This window comes from Oncorhynchus kisutch, linkage group LG21 (genome assembly GCF_002021735.2).
Source record: "Oncorhynchus kisutch isolate 150728-3 linkage group LG21, Okis_V2, whole genome shotgun sequence".
Lineage (NCBI taxonomy): Eukaryota > Metazoa > Chordata > Actinopteri > Salmoniformes > Salmonidae > Oncorhynchus > Oncorhynchus kisutch.
The window spans coordinates 15,832,043-15,853,398 of NC_034194.2; the positions used below are offsets into that span (position 1 = coordinate 15,832,043).

Consider the following 21,356-nt stretch of genomic DNA (forward strand, 5'->3'; position numbering starts at 1 on the left):
GGACTGTCAAAAAGTGCTCTTTCACTGACGAGTCGCGGTTTTGTCTCACCGGGATGAGCGTGTCTATCATCGTAGGAATGAGCGTTACACCGAGGCCTGTACTCTGGAGCAGGATCGATTTGGAGGTGGAGGGTCCATCATGGTCTGGAGCGGTGTGTCACCATGATATAGATATATATATATATATGTTTACACAAATAAAATATTTAAATCAGTCATCTTCCTCAAATGACAATGCAAACTTTGCAAGAGGGAGGGAATCTGATTTCATTGGTCCTCAACTCACGGCTTATTTCATTCAGGGTAAGGGGAGTTAGCCTGCCTCAGAGCACGTTAGTTCTGAAGAATTCGTTGCCATAGAAATGTACCTGGCTGAAAAGGTGAGCCACTTTCATATGACCGGTTATCCTGAGTTGAACTACGAGTTGACCCAAGTTACCACGCTAACTCCTCATACCTGCTTCATAAGATACCCCTCTGGTGGGCGATAGATGACAACAATGTTAAGCTTGAGTGGACAGGTACAAAACATGCTGATTAGAAGGTGCTGTGTTGGTTGTCTTTTAAACCAGCAACTATCAGGGAAATTACAATGATCACATTTTATAAGACTTTTACAGTGTTAGTTTCATCAGCTGTTGTGCAATATGATACAAAACAAAAAGGGAAAAGAACACATTGACCGCATTGGGCCTTGTCACGCTAAATCAAATCAAATAAATAAAACAATAACAACAATATACACATTTACAACTGTAGCAATGATAGATTTACATTGAGGGGTGGGAACTGGGTAAGTGCCCGTTAGGGGGGGTGAGTATCCATCCAAGGGGAGCAGCAGGGGACTAGGTAGCTTCCTAGTGCTATTCAGCAGCCTAATGGGAGTAGAAGCTTTTGGCCATTCAGAGTTTTTCCCCATGATACTCCTATACTGCCCGCGTCTGAGTGATGGAAGCGGGGATAACAGGCCGTGGGCCAGATGCCTGAGGTCCTTGGTGATCTTCTTGGCCTTCCTGTGACACCTGGTCTTGTAGGTGCCCTAGAGGACAGGCAGTGAGCACCCAATGATGTGTTCGGGATAAGCGTACCACCTTCTGTAAAGCCTTGTGGTCAGCAGTGGTGGAGTTGCCGTACCAGGCTGTGATGCAGACCATTGTTGTTTTTTCACGAGGCCATTTTTCATGGATTTAAAATTGCAACTGTAATTCCACACCTATTGCCCTACTTTGCCCCAGCATATATAAATATCATGTTTTAGTAAAGGTAACGCATTGACAATGACCAAACCAAAGTAGAAAGTCAGACATTCTTTTGAGATATTTCAATATGCTTCAAATCACTTTCTTTTCCACATTGACATTTCATGGTCTATAATAGCTGAACCACTTTAGCAAAAAGCAATGTCGTGCTGAAAACTGCCATCCTCACTCCCTGGAATTTGTCTCTGGCTCTGTGTTGGCAATCACCAAAACAATTTCTTTGAGCAAACTGTGTCCCGCAGTGTGCAACCGTTAAAAAAAAGAATGGAACACCTGGGGGTCAAATGTCACAATACAAAGATAATTGTAAAAACGTATTGCAGCCAAGGTGGCACTCAAATATTAATAGAGTCCTGGAAATATGTGAGGAAGTCAGGTTTTAGCTCTGTCTACCACTTCCTCCGCCTACAGGAAGGTGACAAGAAGGCCTTCTCCATCACACTAGTTAAAACAATTTGGTGATACATCAAGCAGGAGAAAAGGGGAGGAAATCAATCAAGAGATCTGGGCTAACCGCCATCGACAGAGTTTCTGACGGCGGAGATGACGGATCACAGACACAGGGGCTGCGAGAACGGACCTCTGACTTCCCTGCATGAATTCTGGTTCCATGCTGGAAGACTCTGTCACCCCGGATCATCCCCACAGTTCAGACAGCATCCTCATTAAGACAGCCTGTCAGGCCTGGGAGTCCACAGTCTTACAATTAAATACCTGCCAAGACGCATCACTGTAAACAACATGGCACAAACTACTCATAACAAGCCTGCTATGACATAGACTTGGGTAAATTAATGGGGGGGGGGGTCTATTAATGAAGCAACGTTTCCTTCCTGTGATAAAACCCTCACACATAAGAACAGCGTTTGGGCAAATGAGCTGGTAAGAATAATAATATAAGTAGTAGCATTAACTCTACACACAAAACAAAACATTTAATTTGCCTACGGTTCAACGTCTGTCAGTATTCAACGGAGTCCTTCCCGCAAACACCTCTCTATCAAATGAGAGATTAGTGTTCATGAGGCTGTGCTCCTTTGATTGGCATGGGGTGACACTGGCTCACAAAACACAGAAGTAAACAGGAGCCAAGAAGGCACACAGACACTTTGGGAAGACCTGCTAAACTGCTAGGCTAGGGAACAGAGAGGTGTTTTAAACCACCCTCCCCCCTAAATCAACTTGCCTTGGCATGCTCATACAGGTCAAAAGTGTTTTCTTAGCAGGAAAGAGCCCTCTCTTTCATGAGGCCAAGACTGTTTTGGCAATGGGGGGAAAAACACTGAAATCTGAGGGCTTCCAAGCTTGGACAAAGAGGCATTGAGGAGCAAATTACAGAGTGAAGATCCTCAGCTGAAGACGATAGATCATAATTCTCCATCACTTCTCCTAATCTTATTCGCTGAGAAGACAATTGTGGTCTTGTGTCTTGATCCATGTCCTGTTCTGAGGAGAGACTATGACTAAACTGTATGATCACATCAAAGACCCAAGACGATCATGGAACTGGCAGGTCCAGGTGTTGTCCAAAACCAAGCTACTTGCAAAGGATCTGAGAAAGAGTTTAGTCTGCTGCCAAAGTACGCTGCTGCAACCACTTTAAAAAAAATGTATGTTTAGAAGCCCAGCATGCATAGTGGTTGTCAGTTGAAAGACCCGTGACAAGTAAATATTTATAACCCAAGATTACATTAGAAAAGCAATGGTTCACTTTGGACTTTTCATGGTATTTGTGTGTTTGATACAAATCAAACCAGCACAAACAATACGAACAGTACACGCAACAAACAAACAAACTTCAAGAACGAAAAGGAAGAAGCCAATTTTCAGATTAATGTAGTGTAAAAGTAATCTGAGGAGGGTGAGTCAGTGAATGATTTTCCTAATGATGAAAAAAAGTGCAGGTGAAATCTGGGCCAATGTTTATAGACTTATCATGAGGGGACTCAGTGGCTCTGCGGTTGTGGTTCTGCGTACCCACATCCAGAACCAAACATGCAGTCAGAGCCGGCCCTAGCCTCTTTGCTAGCTGTTGCACAACCAAATTCAGAAATTGCACCTCGTGTATTCGACTATTCTAACTCTCAACAGTAAGTTGAGATGCCAACTGAGTTATTGAGACCCAAGTAGAGTTCCATCACTGGGTTGATTGAAACAATATGGATGAAATTTGGTTTCCTCTTTTATCTTCTCTAATTCCCAACTCCTCTGTTGTCTATTGTCACCCTTTCGGGGGGTAGGAGAAACAGCAGTCCAATGTTATCCATGGAGTAGAAACAACCCATTGGAAAAGGGTTTTAGGAATTAACATAATAAGAGAGCTAGAAATAACATGCTGCTTTCAGGTTTGTATTTTAAATAGAGCTGTAAAATTGTATTTTTTTATTCCATCATCAATACACACAGTACGAGCTACCTTTGAAATATTGCATTAAGCGTGACAGAGACAAGCGACAGAATTCTGATTGGATAATCAGATTGGGTTTTTCCCAAGCAGCAGAATCACAGCTATTTAACCTTCATCTTTAAGCTGCCATAGATGTGCACATTTCTTCATTAGAGATTGGCTGCCATGAAATAATGTTAGCCTACTGGGATAACTTGACCCTATCAAAGTTCTTAGCTTGTAAATGATGTCACTGACAAACAAGGGATGAACTCCCAGGACCCGCACCTCCATTAAGAATACCAATGAGTCTCGAAGCCAAGTCGCGTCTGACAGCTCCAAATTCAGCCCATTGTTCATGGCTCTAAAGTGCTACCAATTTTTTGGCCAATTAAAACTCCAAGTCGCACAGAAGACCCAATATCTCAATACCCCATAATGACAAAGCAAAAAAGGATTAGAATTATTTGCAAATATATTAAAAAGAGGAAAATGAAATATTACATTTACATAAGAATTCAGACCCTTTACTTAGTACTTTGTTGAAGCACCATCGGCAGCGATTACAGCCTGGAGTCTTCTTGGGTATTACGCTACAAGCTTGGTTCACCTGTGTTTGGGGAGTTTCTCCCATTCTTCTCTGCAGATCCCCTCAAGCTCGATCAGGTTGGATGGGGAGCGTCGCTGCACAGCTACTTTCAGGTCTTTCCAGAGATGTTCGATCGTGTTTTGCTCCATTCATCTTTCCCTCGATCCTGACTAGTCTTCCAGTCCCTGCCCCTGAGAAAAACCCACAGCATGATGCTGCCAACACCATGCTTCACTGTAGGGATAGTGCCAGGATTCCTCCAGACGTGACGCTTGGCATTCAGGCCAAAGAGTTCAATCTTGGGTTCATCAGACCAGAGAATCTTGTTTCTCAGGGTCTGAGAGTCCTTTAGGTGCCTTTTGGAAAAGCGGGCTGTCATGTTCCTTTTACTGAGGAGTGGCTTCTGTCTGGCCACTCTACCATAAAGGCCTGATTGGTGGAGTGCTGCAGAGATGATTGTCCTTCTGAAAGGTTCTCCCATCTCCACAGTGGAACTCTGTCCAGTACAGCCAGCTCTAGGAAGAGTCAGGGAGGTTCCAAACTTCTTCCATTTAAGAATGATGGAGACCACTGTGTTTTTGGGGACCTTCAAGGATGCAGACATTTTTGGTAACCTTCTCCAGATCTGTGCCTTGACACAATCCTGTCTCAGAGCTCTACGGACAATTCCTTCAACCTCATGGCTTGGTTTTTACCACAAGGTGGTAAATCAATCAACATGTACAAATATCTCAAGGATGATCAATGGAAACAGGATGCATCTGAGCTCAATTTCGAGACTCATAGCAAAGGGTCTGAATAATTATGTAAATAAAGGTGTAGATTGATGAGGATCTTTTTTTTATCTTATCCATTTTAGATAAAGGCTGTAACATAACAAAATGTGGAAAAGGTCAAGGGGTCTGAATACTTTCCGAATGCACTGTATATATATCTATGCATGCATGTATGTAAGTATGAAATAACACACATGGAATCATGTAGTAACCAAAAAAGTGCTAAACAAATCAAAATCTATTTTAGATTTTAGATTCTTCAAAGTAGCCACCCTTTGCATTGATGACAGCTTTGTGCACTATTGGCACTGTTTCAACTAACTAGCTTTTCCAACAGTCTTGAAGGAGTTCCCACATATGCTGAGCACTTGTTGGCCGCTTTTCCTTCACTCTGCGGTCCAACTCATCCCAAACCATCTCAATTGGGTTGAGGTTGGGTGCTTGTGGAGGTCAGGTCATCTGATGCAGCACTCCATCACTCTCCTTCTTGATCAAATAGCCCTTACACAGCCTGGAGGTGTGTTGGGTCATTGTCCTGTTATAAAACAAATGATAGTCCCACGACACGCAAACCAGATGGGATGGTGTATCGCTGCAGAATGCTGTGGCAGCCATGCTGGTTAAGTTTGCCTTGACCTCTAAATAAATCACTGACAGAGTCATCAGCAAAGCACCCCCACACCTCCTCCTCCATGCTTCACGGTGGGAACCACACATGCGGAGATCATCCGCTCACCTACTCTGCGTCTCACAAAGACACGGCGGTTGGAACCAAAAATCTCACAATTGGACTCATCAGACCAAAGGACAGATTTCCACTGGTCTAATGTCCATTGGTCGTGTTTCTTGGCCCAAGCAAGTCTCTTCTTATTATTGGTGTCCTTTAGTAGTCGTTTCTTTGCAGCATTTCGACCATGAAGGCCTGATTCACACACTCACTCTGAACAGTTGATGTTAAGATGTGACCGTTACTTGAACTCTGTGAAGCATTTAATTAGGCTGCCATTTCTGAGGCTGGTAACTCTAATAAACTTATCCTCTGCAGCAGAGGTAACTGTGGGTCTTCCTTTCCTGTGGCGGTCCTCATGAGAGCCAGTTTCATCATAGCGCTTGATGGTTTTTGCGACTGCACAATTTTCCCCATTGACTGACCTTCGTGTCTCCAAGTAATGATGGACTGTCGTTTCTCTTTGCTTATTTGAGCTGTTCTTGCCATAATATGGACTTGGTCTTTTACCAAATAGGGCTGTCTTCTGTATACCCCCTCCCCCCTACCTTGTCACAACACAACTGACTGGCTCAAAAGCATTTAGGAAAGAAATTCCACAAATTAACTTTTAACAAGGCACACCTGTTAATTGAAATGTATTCCAGGTAAATACCTCACGAAGCTGGTTGAGAGAATGCCAAGAGTGTGCAAAGCTGTCATCAAGGCAAAGGGTGGCTACTGAAGAATCTCAAATATAAAATATATTTTGATTTGTTTAACACTTTTTGGTTCCTACATGGATTCCATGTGTTATTTCACAGTTTTGATGTCTTCACTATTATTCTACAATATAGACAATAGTAACAACAACAAAAAAACTAAAAAAACTAAAACTTGAATGAGTGGGTGTGTCCAAACGTTTGACTGGTGGTGTATATGATATCTCTATTTTTTTGTCTTTGAGTGCCTACAATCAACTTGTCATGTTTCCAGGGCAAGGGTTAGTTTAGCCCAGAAATATACAGTGTTCTTTACTTCAAAATGACTGACTTTACCCAAATGACCCTGTTCATTTCAGTTCAAACTCACAGAGATATGGTTAACCTAAACCACGTGGGGGAAAGTCACGAGTGGACCATAAATACTGGAGTCAGTTGGGGGGCCTTTTAGTAGAGTCACAGGGAGGGGAGTCTGGGGGGGGGGGGGGCACTACTTTTCTAGAGAATGGTCAAGTATACCACACAGGATGGGAAAATAACCAAACAAAGGCCTGGGACAGAAACATCCCACGGGCTCTGGTATTCATACAGTAAGCACATCTCTTATGGACATAACTTGCCAATACAATGTCTGTCATACAAAGGCAGACTCTAGCTTAACTTAATCTACGCTAAGCACATTTTTCCATCTCCAGTTTAATGCTTCCCACGAGAACATTTTTAGGAATTTACCTTAAAATAAACTGTGCACATAATTCACCAAAACCTACTGTATCATAACATATACCTTAACTTGAGTCAAAACCTTGAACAAGTACCTAAAACACACCTTTCAGAATACCCTATGAGTGTGATGATCTATGCTATGCTCCATAGGTAAGTGTTGGATAAGGAGAGTGCTGCGGGTGCCCTGAGAAGTCCTTTGCTCCTTTGTTTGAGTAGGGGGTAATAAATTCCAAGTTGAGTGGGGACGTGAGGACTTGGCTCTTTGTGCCTTTAATGTACCAGTGGGCGATAGCCCAGCTTTCTCGGCAACCTGCAGGGGGATCTGCTTATTAACATCAATGCAGAAAACGGACGGACGGACGGGACGGGACGGGACGGGGGGGGGCATGATCAAACGTATATCATTAACATTCATTTGTGCCGACTTAACAAGCAAATCCTCTTTTTGAAAGCCTCCCTACTAAAATTCAACAAATAACACAACAACAGTGATCATGAGGATCATGTGTAGTTTTAAGCTTTGTTGTCTGCTTTTCCACAGGAAAGTAAGCAGCTTAAGTTTATTAAGCAATGCTATACATTCTTTTGCTTGAAAATATTTATTTGTATTTATTTTTTATTTCACGTTTATTTAACCAGGTAGGCTAGTTGAGAACACCTTTATTTAACCAGGTAGGCTAGTTGAGAACACCTTTATTTAACCAGGTAGGCTAGTTGAGAACACCTTTATTTAACCAGGTAGGCTAGTTGAGAACACCTTTATTTAACCAGGTAGGCTAGTTGAGAACACCTTTATTTAACCAGGTAGGCTAGTTGAGAACACCTTTATTTAACCAGGTAGGCTAGTTGAGAACACCTTTATTTAACCAGGTAGGCTAGTTGAGAACACCTTTATTTAACCAGGTAGGCTAGTTGAGAACAAGTTCTCATTTACAATTGCGACCTGGCCAAGATAAAGCAAAGCAGTTCGACACATACAACAACAGAGTTACACATAGAGTAAAACAAACATACAGTCAATACTACAGTAGAAAAATACATCTATATACAATGTGAGCAAATAAGGTGAGGTAAGGGAGGTAAAGGCAAAAAAAGGCCATGGTGGCAAAGTAAATACAATATAGCAAGTAAAACACTGGAATGGTAGATTTGCAGTGGAAGAATGTGCAAAGTAGAAATAAAAAATAATGGGGTGCAAAGGAGCTAAATAAATAAATAAATAGAGTAGGGGAAGGGGTAGTTGTTTGGGCTAAATTATAGATGGGCTATGTACATAATACAATAAATAATACAATTTTACATTGAGGAAATAAACATGGAGTACTGTAACATGTCAAATGCTACATCATAAACTACCTAAATGAGGATTGTTCTGCACTTAACGTTTCTGTTGTACAAACAATCCAGACAATAGTGCCAGACAGACATGTATTGAAAGGAAAACATAAAGCCGCCCAGACAGAAAAGGCAACAGTCTTCTTTTCTTATCCGTTTCAGCCCTGAGCTCGTGTGCCTGTGTGAGAATTCCACTTTAATATGATGTTGAGACTTCAGCCCTCGGGAGGTTTTCAGAAGCAGGTGTACAGCAGCTAAAAGCACATGGTATCCAGGTTGCTACAAACATGATGACGAGGTAAACCACCCGTGGGGAGAAACCCACTCCACCTGGAAGACAGACAGGACGATGACGATGATGGTGGTGGTGGTGGTGGTGGTGGTGGTGGGGCAGTTCACTGTGAGTCAGTCACACAACAGCTCCACGCTGTAGCAACATGTCAACTATGCACACTCAACCATTAACTACAGACATATCTACAGAATCTGCAGACAAATCTCCAGAAAGTCATTCATGAGGAGCAGACAAGCCTACACGTGGCATGTCATTCAATTGGAATGAGCATTTGTTCTCTGAGGTACTGAACTTGTAAGACATTTTTGGTAGTTCATCATCTATAAAGAAATCTGATGACAGTCAATTGTTATACATTCTTTTCCACACTACAACAAAAATATGGTCTCATCCAATTTAGCTATTAGCAGTTTATTCAACTAGTCATCTGCAAAGAATATTGTTGTTCGCCACTGAATGCCAACTTTTAGACCATACGTTGGCTGCATGTATATTGGAGTCGTGATTCGAAGTTAAAGTATGAGGCAGGACAGGCTGAATGTCTATTTTAAAATCACCAGACACTGGCTGTGGAACAGTTTTTTCTCCAGCATGTCTGTTAAACCTGTCAATAGCTAGATTTCCATCTGATTTGTGACAGGTTTACATGCAAATATTCTCAAATCTGCATAAAGAAAATATGATAGACGGCTGTGCTGTACTTGTTTGCGCATTCCACCGAGCGCCATGAGCCAATTGGGAGCCACAGATCCATATGCAGGATGTTTGCCACTTCCTCTGATGAGGGATTGAAACCAGTGGTGTTTCCGCAAAACTGACTTATTTCAGATAGAAATCCGTGCGTGATGGTGTACACACAGAATGTGCTTTTCCTTTTAAGCGAACCGAATAACAATCTAATGTTCGATGTGTTTCTATCGCATTTTCAACTCTAGCAATAGTTTTGTTACAAAAACTGTTGAGTTAAATTGTTATCTCAACATTTGCACATGTTTCAAGCAGACCACCATAGTCCCTGTGCCCAAGAACACTAAGGTAACCTGCCAAAATGACTCGTAGCACTCACTTCCGTAGCCATGAAGTGCTTTGAAAGGCTGGTCATGGCTCACATTAACACCATTATCCCAGAAAACATATACCCACTCCAATTTGCATACCGCCCGAACAGATCCACAGATGATGCAATCTCTACTGCACTCCACACTGCCCTTTCCCACCTGGACCCTTTCCCACTAGGAACACCTACGTGAGAATGCTATTCATTGACTATAGTTCAGTGTTCAACACCATAGTGCCCTCGAAGCTCATCACTAAGCTAAGGACCCTGGGACTAAACACCTACCTTTGCAACTGGATCCTGGACTTCCTGAAGGGTAAGTAGCAACACATCTGCCACGCTGATCCTCAACACTGGAGCCACTCAGGGGTGAGTGCTCAGTCCCCTCCTGTACTCCCTGTTCACTCACGACTGCGTGGCCAGGCACGACTCCAACACCATTATTAAGTTTGCAGACGACACAATAATGGTAGGCCTGATCACCAACAACGACGAGACAGCCTATAGGGAGGAGGTCAGAGACCTGGCCGGGTGGTGCCAGAATAACAACCGATCCCTCAATGTAATCAAGACAAAGGAGATGATTGTGAACTACACACCCTCATTCTCATTGATGGGGCTGTAGTGGAGCAGGTCGAGAGCTTCAAGTTCCTTGGTGTCCACATCACCAACAAACTAGAATAGTCCAAACACACTAAGACAGTCATGAAGAGGGCACGACAAAGCCTATTCCCCCCCCAGGAAACTAAAAAGATTTGGCATGGGTCCTCAGATGCTCAAAAGGTTCTACAGCTGCAACATCGAGAGCATCCTGACTGGTTGCATCACTGCCTGGTACGGCAACTGCTCGGCCTCCGACCGTAAGGCACTACAGAGGGTAGTGCGTACGTCCCAATACAACACTGGGACTAAGCTGCCTGCCATCCAGGACCTCTACACCAGGCGGTGTCAGAGGAAGACCCTAAAAATTGTCAAAGACCCCAGCCACCCCAGTCATAGACTGTTCTCTCTGCTACCGCATGGCAAGCGATACCGGAGCGCCAAGTCTAGGACCAAAAGGCTTCTCAACAGCTTTTACCCCCAAGCCATAAGAGTCCTGAACAAATCAAATAGCAACCTAGTCACTTGAATGTATAGTTAATGTACATATTAACTCAATTAGCCCGACTAACCAGTGCCCCCGCACGTTGGCTACCCGGACTATCTGCATTGTTTACCGCCACCCCCCACCCGCCAACCCATCTTTTACACTGCTGCTACTCTCTGTTTATCATATATGCATAGTCACCAGTGCCTGTATATAGCCTTGCTACTGTTATTTTCACTGTCTTTTTACTGTTGTTTTTATTTCTTTTTAAATATCTATTGTTCACCTAATACTTATTTTTTACTTAAAATTGCACTGTTGTTTAGGGCCTGTAAGTAAGCATTTCACTGTAAGGTCTACACCTGTTGTATCCGACGCACGTGACAAATACACTTTAATTTGACTTGATTTGATAAAGGCGTTTCCACCGCCATTTCCAGCAGAATTAATTTTACCAACACAAAGCTATCCCACCATGTCAAACTAACAAATTATCCGTTGGCATGTGTGACCTGATTAGGCGTATGTTCCAAGTCACGACTTCACAGGAGAGCCGTTTGAACGTAAAAAATATGTTTTTTTATCTAAATGTTTTTGGGGGGCAGAAAGCCTTTCTCAAACATGTGAACTTTCATGTGCCTTAATAACAAACTTGTTTGCCATCTGTAAATAGGAATAAAATTGTTATATTACGAGCCTTGTTGGTTAAGCCACAGAAGAAGGTTGCAACCTTCCCACTAGACATGACTGGCTGAGATAATGAGTGGGCTGGTCATTGGTCTTCCATATAGAAGGCTTCTGTCTATTTGAGATTGTCAGTCTGTGTTGGTAATTCTGTCAAACACAGCTTTTAAAAAATGTATTGTATAATAGAGTTGCATAAGTATTGCTCTCCACTTTCTGGTGGATCACGCTTTGAAATCAGTGGAATTAGAGTATGATAGCTAAAGAGATGGAGAAAACACCTCTCTCTGGATTACATCTTGAAACTAAGGGCAATTGTGGTTTGGCATTTCTGACAGGGAGATGCGTCCATCATGCATGATTATGTATACAGGTAAGATAGCTAGCTACATTTTCAGATATTACACATTTCTAATTTTGTTCATTGTTGTTTAACTAGCCAATGTTAGCTGGCTGGCTCGTTAGCTAACATTACGTGACGTGAGTGACATTAAACATGGTTTACATAAATAGGTTTATTGTTTACCTAGCTAGCTAGCTAGCTAGCTACATGTCTTAAGCTAAAGTGTACTGGTAGCTAGCTAACGTTAGCTGGCTGGCTCCCTAGCTGACGTTATTATTCGTATCCCTGTGCCGTTTGCTATTCTAGTTAGAGCCTAATGTTAGCTAGCTAACATTGAACCTGGTTGGTTACCTCCCAGCACTGTGGCATTGTTGGCACTGTGTTCATTGTTGTTTAACTAGCTAATGTTAGCCGGCTGGCTCGTTAGCTAACGTTACATGACGTGTGTACAGCACCCGTTGAATATGGCGGGTGTCAGTAAATGTCTGCAAAAAAGTGTAATGAAATTGTTGCCAGCAGAGCTGGTTAGGCTGTTTTCATGTTATCCACAGGTAAACAAATCATCGGCCAGAGCATGAACTGTGCGCTCAGAGAGCGAAACGAGATGGGTAGGGCTAAAGCTTAAGAGGGTGTGAACGAATCTGAATGGGTGTAGATAAAGAAGAGCTCTTCACTAGATACCAAAACATTCAAAGGCCATTTTCTCAAAAGTGAGTTTACAAGTTGATCAACTTTCAAAGCAGAATTACTTTCCCATTGTTCCTCAAATGCAGTGTATGATATACCATTTTTGTAGCTCTGAGTTTCTACTTTTATCCAATGTAAAAAAAAAACTATTTCAAATTTTGCTACATAAGACCGAATCCAAGTGGTGAGTCACATTTAGAAAATTGTACCAAAAGGTCCTGTTTCCATCACAGATGTCGTGATTAAAAAAATAAATACTATATGGCTTTATGCGGATAAAAACTGTGAATGGAAATGTGAGATAACATGATTCTCTTTAGCTGCACATACTAAGTGATGTAAAGTTTCCCCTCACAAACGTTGAGCAGGGGAGTTTGGCCAGGCCTCGAATGTTCTAATTTGTCCAACGCAACCATTTGACAGAATTTAGACCATGTTGAATTGAAGTCAACCTCAATGGAGAGTACTGTTGCACGGTAGGCCTATACCAAAACTATATTAGAACATGAATAAAAATGGTTCGGTACTAGAGTTTGTGTTACTTTTGATACTTCTGTCAAATGTTTCTCACTGATCAAAGCCTGTCGATCAGCGCAGCTGACCCCTTATTTTAGAGCACCGTGCCTGCTCCACGTAACATTGTGCAGGCTAGCAATGATTAAATCCCCACTCATGACGCACAGAAATTAACACACTTCAATAATTTGACACGGCATGTAGAAATGTTGAAGAACAATGGAATGTTGAAATGTTGAAGAACAATAATGGAAGAAGATGCCGGTAGCGTCCAGCTTTGTAGGCTAACTTTCCTTGCTAGCTGACAGCTAAAGCGAACATAAATTCACTACCCAGGTACTCTGTGATAATATTCAAACCATAACACTAAATATCCTGATTTCAAAGCTGATTGCCACCAAAAGCTTATATCATTCACTTATAGGGTAATCGTAATGTTGTCTATCTGTAGGCACTAACTCCGCCATGGTTCGTTGGACAAATCCTTAAATGAATGGGGTTTTGAGGGTTTTTGGATCAACCCAGAAAATAAGGACTGAGGTAAACACAGGCTTAGGAGATCCTATATATTTTATTGAGATAATCTTCATCAGCTAACGTCACTTTTTGTGAATAAAAAAAAAAAGCTTCATAATTCATAAAGGTCATGTTTACTGATTGATATTATCTGTGTCAACCTCAGACCTATTTTCGCCGTTTATCCCAAAACCCTATTATTTTCCCATTCATTTTCGAATTAGAGGCAACTCATTTCCGAGTTTTATGACTACAAGCTGGCGAGCACTATTCAGTCTCTCTCACACATCTCTCCCAAAGATTATCTTTTGCCTCAGCAAACTGCCTCGTGAATGACGTCATTACTGGTTAAAAAAAGACAGCTCACATTTTTATAGAAGAAGCTACTTCTATGTAAATGTTGTTGACCAGTACAATCAAATAAGTCCCAAATGGAATCTGTATGCCCATGACATCAGCCAAAACAAGCTCAATAACTCAATGCATGCACACACTCCTATTGAATATGCATTCACCTGTATTGTGGATAGGCTTAGGCTATATATTTACCCAGTTTATTAATAGAGATTTACTTTAATTATTACCATTATGTAGTTAATAATTCATTAATGCATACATGGCTGTCTGATGTAAAAAAATATATATACATTTAAAAAATGCAACTGTAATGATATTGAACTCAAAAGATGCCCAACGATTGAACAGAGCAGTAGCTGAGTTTATCTGTCTGGATCAAGTGCCATTCTGTGACTTCTGCTAATAAACATGCCTTCTTTTTTTGGAGTGGTACCGTTTTGGTATCGAGAATTGTGATACTAAACCTGGTACCGAAGTCAAAATTCTGGTATTGTGACAAGACTAATGGAGAGTTGTTTTTCTGTCAAATTAAGGACATGGGAGCTGCACTTTCCAGAACAGGGTGTTGAATGTATGATGACGTATGATCATCTTAATTGAGTCAATGCAGTGATACTTCAATCTCCTTAAACCCTCCAACCAGAACAAAATGCCAAAAATCTAATCCGTCAGACTTTTTTTTGCTCTCCCAGTCTCCCTTAGGAAAAGTCCAGTCAGCTTTCAAAAGAAGCTTAAGGGCAGGCATCAGAATAGACCACCAAAAACACCATTACAGCTTTAATCTCCAAAGTGCTGTGATGACAAAGACTGGGGATAACTGGGGTCTGAGACATTCACCAGGGCACTGAACACGAACAATTGCAGAGCATCTCTCCCTGTCCCCAAATACCCAGCAGACAGGAGCATGATGCATGCTGAGAGCTGAAACACACTAACACTGTCCTCCCATGCAGAGCTTCAAGTGCAACTCCACAAGGCTTTTGTTGCCTTGCGTGTTACAATAGGCCCGTGGCCGGTGTTGCTGTGGGCATGAAGAGGGATGAAATGCTCCTTTAAGTCCAGTTCAGAATACATCTGTCTGAGCGGGCACCAAATAAACAACAAGAGCACAGGGCCTTGGAAACACTGCAGACATTCAATACTGTACAGTAAAAGGGTCATTGGATGGATTATTCAAGGCAGTGGGCCGATGTTTAACATGTCTGTTGGGTTTATAACAAGAAGAAACTTGCTTATTCATTCGTAATCCAGAGAAAAACTGGCAGATGGGTAAGATGCTGACAAAACCCTTACAGGTGAAGTTCTGAATAAATAAGTAAATAAAAGGGAGAAAAAATACAAAAGCTGCTGATTTTGAGGAAAACAAAATTGAAAATCCATACTGTTGCAAAATCACTTGACACATTCTGTTAGGTATTGATTCACCATGCATAATCTAAAACTTCAGAAAACTAAGGGAACAATAAGTGGCTGCATGCTGCAAATAGATTTTGTTGAGGCCATGCATAAAAAACATACAATTCCCTCACAGGTGCTGAGATAAGCAACTTCTCTCACTGTCACCTAACCTGTAATAAAACGAAGATATACGACTGCAAGTGCTGCACTGAGTGGTCAGCAACTTCCAATCTTAGAAGAGTCTTATTGGTATTGAATAGCGGGGTGAGGGGGGTGGGGGGGTGTCTTTCTCTCTGTATTGCCTCACACACTAGACAAGACCATTGTCTACCATGGCCTATGTTTTAATGGGGGGGACATAGTAGTTTATGGCACCAAGTTGCCTTTTTTTAAAGAAGTGGTTAAACAAGACCAGGATGTAGACATTGGACAAAGCATGCAGTAACTAACCATACTCTAGGGGAAAATTGTGTGCGTAAAAAAAAACCTGAAGCTGAGATGTAGTGAAGGATATCCTATTAGGCCTTGGAGAAACTCACTCTCCTGTGCCATATTCACAAACATAGCAAAGTAAAAACATACAAAAATGTCCTGGAAATGCAAGTGCTATGATGAATTGTTTGTCAGAACAACCAATAAGAGTAAGGTTAGGCTAGTTATTTCTAGTGCTGACTCACCATATGAAAGCACCAATAGTGTTCTTCTCATTAGGGGTCCATTTTGAATACACCTCACCCAGTAACAGCTGTTCATCTCCTGCAGTGTCTACCTTTTGGTTAATGGCCATCTCTCCCGAGAGTCATTCACACTTGATTCTCAGATAGGCGGGCAACTAAATGAGTTTGCTTCTCTGTAATTACTTAGGCAACCACAGTGATTTTACAAAGCAAACACTGAAGGGTAACTGCAGATGAATGTCGTTTAAAAAGAATACATTTATTCCATGCATGTGATGAAGGAAACCGTGTTGCTTATCTGCAACAACAGCTGTTATTTCATGTTATCGCCCACGGACGTCACAATCAAATGAATGTGTGGTATTCGGCTAAACTCACATGATCTGTAGCCCGAAAAAGTTTTGAAAATGGTTATATATATATATATATATGAGAAATAATCAGATCATGTGAGAGCGTCACTAGCCATTCCCGAAGAGAGAGCCATTAACCGGGAGATGCAGTGACACATCTGCACAGAGACCATATTGAGCATTCAAGGTGGCATAGTCCAACAGCCAAGGAGTCATCAGGTCACAATTAATCAGGACAGGGGCTCCTGTCGAATGATAGCACAGCTCTGTAACTCACCCTTCACCGGTTGTCCCATTTGCGCTGCGGCCAGATGCAAGCAAACAGCAAATAAATCAGAAGTGGATTAGCACACCGATTTGTATATTTTCATCGCAGAGCATTGCTTTATGAAATTGACATTGTACATTTATGTAAAGTGATCTTCCAGATCATTTCCATAATACCGCCAGCATAATCACATCATTTACGAATCAATCTCGAAAATGTGTAATTTGCCTTTTGTCATTGTGTTTTTGATTACTCTAATGTAATTAATCCATGGTTAAGACTTTCTGATTAATTAATCTGCAATTATATAGACAGCTGTATTTTCTATTTCCAACCCCCAACCAGTGGTGAATTAATCTGATGATGCAGGTTACACTCAAACAGATATGTGAGAACGTGTGTGTGTGTGTGTGTGTGTGTGTGTGTGTGTATGTGCGCTTTGAAGAGCAAAGACTTATGGAGGCCCTTAGTTAATCAGCCATTTAAAAAAAAAGAGACTAAGGCCAAAAGGTTATAGAGGCAGAGGCTAAAGTAACAATTATGGGCTACATATCTGACTACATAGTGTGGGGTCTGAAATTATTGACACCCTTGATAAAGGTGAGCAATAATGACTTTAAAATAAATAATTCAAAAACGGAACTATATTGTATGCTCATTTTTTTTAAAAAGTATATTATTTTATACTAATACATTTGCTCAGAGAAAGATTGTATAACACATTTTTTTTCCCCAACACAAAAGGTAGGGGTCAAAATGATTGACTCCCCTAAAGACTCTTGTAAATACTGTAGTTTTGTATTTGGTAAAAAAAAAAAGTGTAGTATTTGGTCCCATATTTCTAGCACACAATGACTACATCAAGCTTGTGACTCTACAAACTTGTTGGATGCATTTGCAGTTCTACATTACTGTAAATGCTACCATGATTACAGATAATCCTGAATGAATCATGAATAATGATGAGTGAGAAAGTTACAAAATGGTCAAATATCATACCCCCAAGACATGGAAACCTCCCCTGTTATTGGTAATGGTGAGAGGTTAGCATGTCTTGGGGGTATGATACTTGACCCTCTGTAATTTCTCACTCATCATTATTCACGATTCATTCAGGGTTATCCTTAATCATGGTAGCGTCTACAGTCATGTAGAAGTGTTTAGAAACATATTCTATTCTTATTAACAATTAAAGTGACACCAAAAGGACAAAATACATTATTTACCATTCATTTATTGGGCACAAAATAATCCGAAACACAACCAAGATGAACTGCAAATGCATCGAACAAGTTTGTAGAGTCTAGGGCAGTCCCCGACTAAATAAATCTTGGCTGACCAAGAGTCGTCTGTTCTTTCAACCAATCAAATTGTTTAAACTTGTATTTTTCCATATATATATATATATATATAAATATATATACACACCCTTTGTGTTTTAATAAAATAAATTATATGTAGGCTACTGCTTGTACGATGCTTTAAGCACACTGTGACTAAATAATTAAGACACAAATGACTCAAGAGGGAGCCAGAGATCAAGACAACTTTAGCATAAGAAAAAAACCTGTTCCTGAACCTCCTCCTCCCGCCGCTGCTATTGCCTTCGCAGATTCTGCTATTACGCTCCCGAAGTTGTCAGTAATAGGCTACACCAGGGGTCGGCAACTTTTTCCATTTGGAGTGCCAAATGGAAAAAGACCAGGTAGCCTAGTCCTACTTATATGCGTAATCAGGTGCGCGTCCTTACTCAACATTGACAGGAGCGCTCCAAACAAAACACAATGAATAAATTGAAAACTCGTAAATGGAATGAAATAAACCAAAACTTCTTCCTCACAAGTGTAGCATAGGTTGTGCGCTATACAAACAATGTTTCCAATCCTACAATCACAACAGTAAGACTGTAATAATAATATATTAACAGAAATTACCGTAACCAAACAAACATTGTAAATGAGAAATTATGGGAATTAACAGTAAATGTACTACTGGTGATACTGGTGTGCCACCCCCACAGCCTCCGCAATGGATTAGTCCACTGAGACAGGTGTCAATCAAGACATGTGCCCTACATTTATTAATCAACCAAACAATCTAAATGGGATCAGCTCTAGCAGAGAGACAAGCTTGATGTAGTCATTGCGTGCTAGGAGTATGGGACCAAATACTACACTTTTGACTACTTTATTTATAAGAATCTTCAGTGGTGTAAATAATTCTGACCCCTATCTTTTTGTGAAAATAATGTATTACTTGTTAAACAAAATCTCTTTCTCTGAGCAATTGTATTAGTATGAAATTATATAATTTCCCAATTTTTTTTACCATACAATATAGCTCAGTATTTGAATAATTTATTTTATCCAGTCATTACTGCTCATCTTTATCAAGGGTGTCAATCATTTCAGACCCCACTATATCTGAACACATCAGATTCTCAATAAGAATTCCAAAAATGGGAAAATTGTTTCAAAAGAGATCATATCGATTGCAATACAAATATAAAATATACATTAAACATCAATCTTAAATGATTGGGAATGAATAAATATCTATTTAAATGGCAAACAGCATTTATCAGGTTTCTTTAGAATTAACATTTTGAATGGTTTATAGAAAACAGGTCCCCCCCCCCTCCTGCTGTTGTGCAAGTCCCCTGGGACACAGTATGATATGTATTAGATTTCATTTACACAACAGAAAAAGCTAATAATATGTTTTACCATTCCAAATAGAGTAGTAGAGCCTAAACATTCGGTTACAAGAATATAGAAGCCGTTTAAATGAGTGACTGAGCCATTAAAACTGGTGGTTTATTTTTGGTTGTATCTTTAGAGCACTTATGAAGAACTACATGTTTGTCAATTTAGATTAAATTTAGTTGCAACTGAAGGTGAAACACATTGGACCCTCAAGAGTTGAGACATACTAAAAAAAAAGTATATATTTTTTACCCGGAGAGTAACTTGTGACGCTTTATTGTATGGTTCCACGATCTGCTTGTTTATTTAAAGGTCACTGCGAAAGTTCAAAAGGGCAAAAGCTTTCATCTGTAATCACACTGTTGCATTGTATTCATTCATGTTTCTAAACAAGCGGACTTTTACCTTTGGTTCCATGTAATAAGGAAGAATTAGGCTATCATACATTATATACCCCTAGTTGAATCATTGTAACCTATTCGTATAAGGACCAGTCTTTCTCGTATCCAAAAAGTTGTCAATTAGGCCTATTGTACAACCAATATCATGCCATATTTAAGGTAACAGTAGAGACAGCTCATACTTTCAGTCTCACCTTTAGCCAGCCATTTCTTGGCGTAAAGTTCCTAAATGGCCAGTTGGTGTTTATTCAATGACTTCAGGTTTGCACAACATCTTCATTAGGCTACAGTATGCAACATAATGCGAAATTACAACAAGCAGTTTACTGCTATGTTTGCCTGTTATGATCAAATTGACCATTTCAATGTTGTGATCATGCAGAAATCATGGATCCGATAACTTTTTTTTCAAATTGGCGACATAGTCTATGGGTGCATGCAGCGACGTCAGGACAGACTCAAATACTTTCGTTCTAGGTGGCAACATTTTGGGACGTAACCGTATATTCTGAACCGTAACTTGCTCGCTATACCTACAGTAAAGCCACCGCAGAAATCGGACCCGATTTTGGAGCAATGATTCGGAACAATCTCAAACATTAGGCTATCAGACTTGGCAAAGACATAGGCTAATTGTGCTTTTGTATCAAGTTTTTCCGGATCAACGAAATGCAACAGTCCACACCTTCATTTAAATTACTCCAACTAAAAACATTCACCACCAACTTTCCTCTACGCTCGGCTCGTACAGTCTCTCTCACAGAAAGGTTTAAAGATCCTTACCTGTCGTGAATTGAGCCCCGACGCTTAGAATTGAAGAGTAGAGTAGTAGGAAGCGAAGTCTAAATGTATCCATGTTTGTTTACAGAGTTTTTCAAGTTTTAAAGCAGTTTGAGACGCTTATTATTCCTGTGGATTCACGGGCTCCATTCTCACCCCTTCACTCTTGCGGATACTTTGTTTCTCGGTGAGTGGAGTGAAAGTCCATGACGTCAGCATTGTCACCTATTCAAACGGCTCCTCTCGGAGAGATTTGGCTGCTCGGCAGGCTCTGAGACCGACAGCAGGCTCCCCCTAATGTTGGCAAAGTGCTACAACTGCTTCGTTTTCATGCGTCTTTTTCTATCCAAACGGAACAGAAAGTGTATCCAGTTGAATTTGTGTTGCATTAAATTGTTGATTAACTTGAATCAGATGAATATGTATAGACTAGATCCATGAAATGCATTAATTTTAAAAATTGCATAGCCTTTGAGACCCATTCACAATGACAGTGCCACTTATCACTATCATTCATAGAAAGTGGTACACTTGTGCCGCTATACTCACCCGGTTTACCGGAGGGAGGGATTATAGATGTCTCATGAAAAGGAAAGGTAATTCTTCACAGTTGCAAAGTGAGCTGTTTGGTGATTGGACAGGGTAGGCTACTTGTAATAACTCAGTAGAACCCTTCTGCAGACACTGTAGGGACTTGAATTGAACTGGAAATATGAGTTGAAGATTAATTAGG

At 40.8% G+C, this 21,356-nt stretch overlaps 1 protein-coding gene across 13 annotated transcripts in view; it reads right to left on the bottom strand.

Annotated features, from left to right (window-relative positions):
• Nucleotides 1-20,830, bottom strand: part of ptprk (protein tyrosine phosphatase receptor type K) — a 149,181-nt gene extending 128,351 nt beyond the window's left edge. For 6 of the 13 annotated variants that reach the window (XM_031800933.1, XM_031800932.1, XM_031800934.1 and 3 more), the window contains exon 1: nucleotides 20,627-20,830. In XM_031800933.1, coding sequence (XP_031656793.1) covers nucleotides 20,627-20,699 — 73 coding nt within the window. In that variant the 5' untranslated portion in view covers nucleotides 20,700-20,830. The remainder of the gene's footprint in view (nucleotides 1-20,626) is intronic. The other 7 variants (XM_031800940.1, XM_031800938.1, XM_031800936.1 and 4 more) reach the window with 3 other exon arrangements.
• Nucleotides 20,831-21,356: the final 526 nt, after the last annotated feature.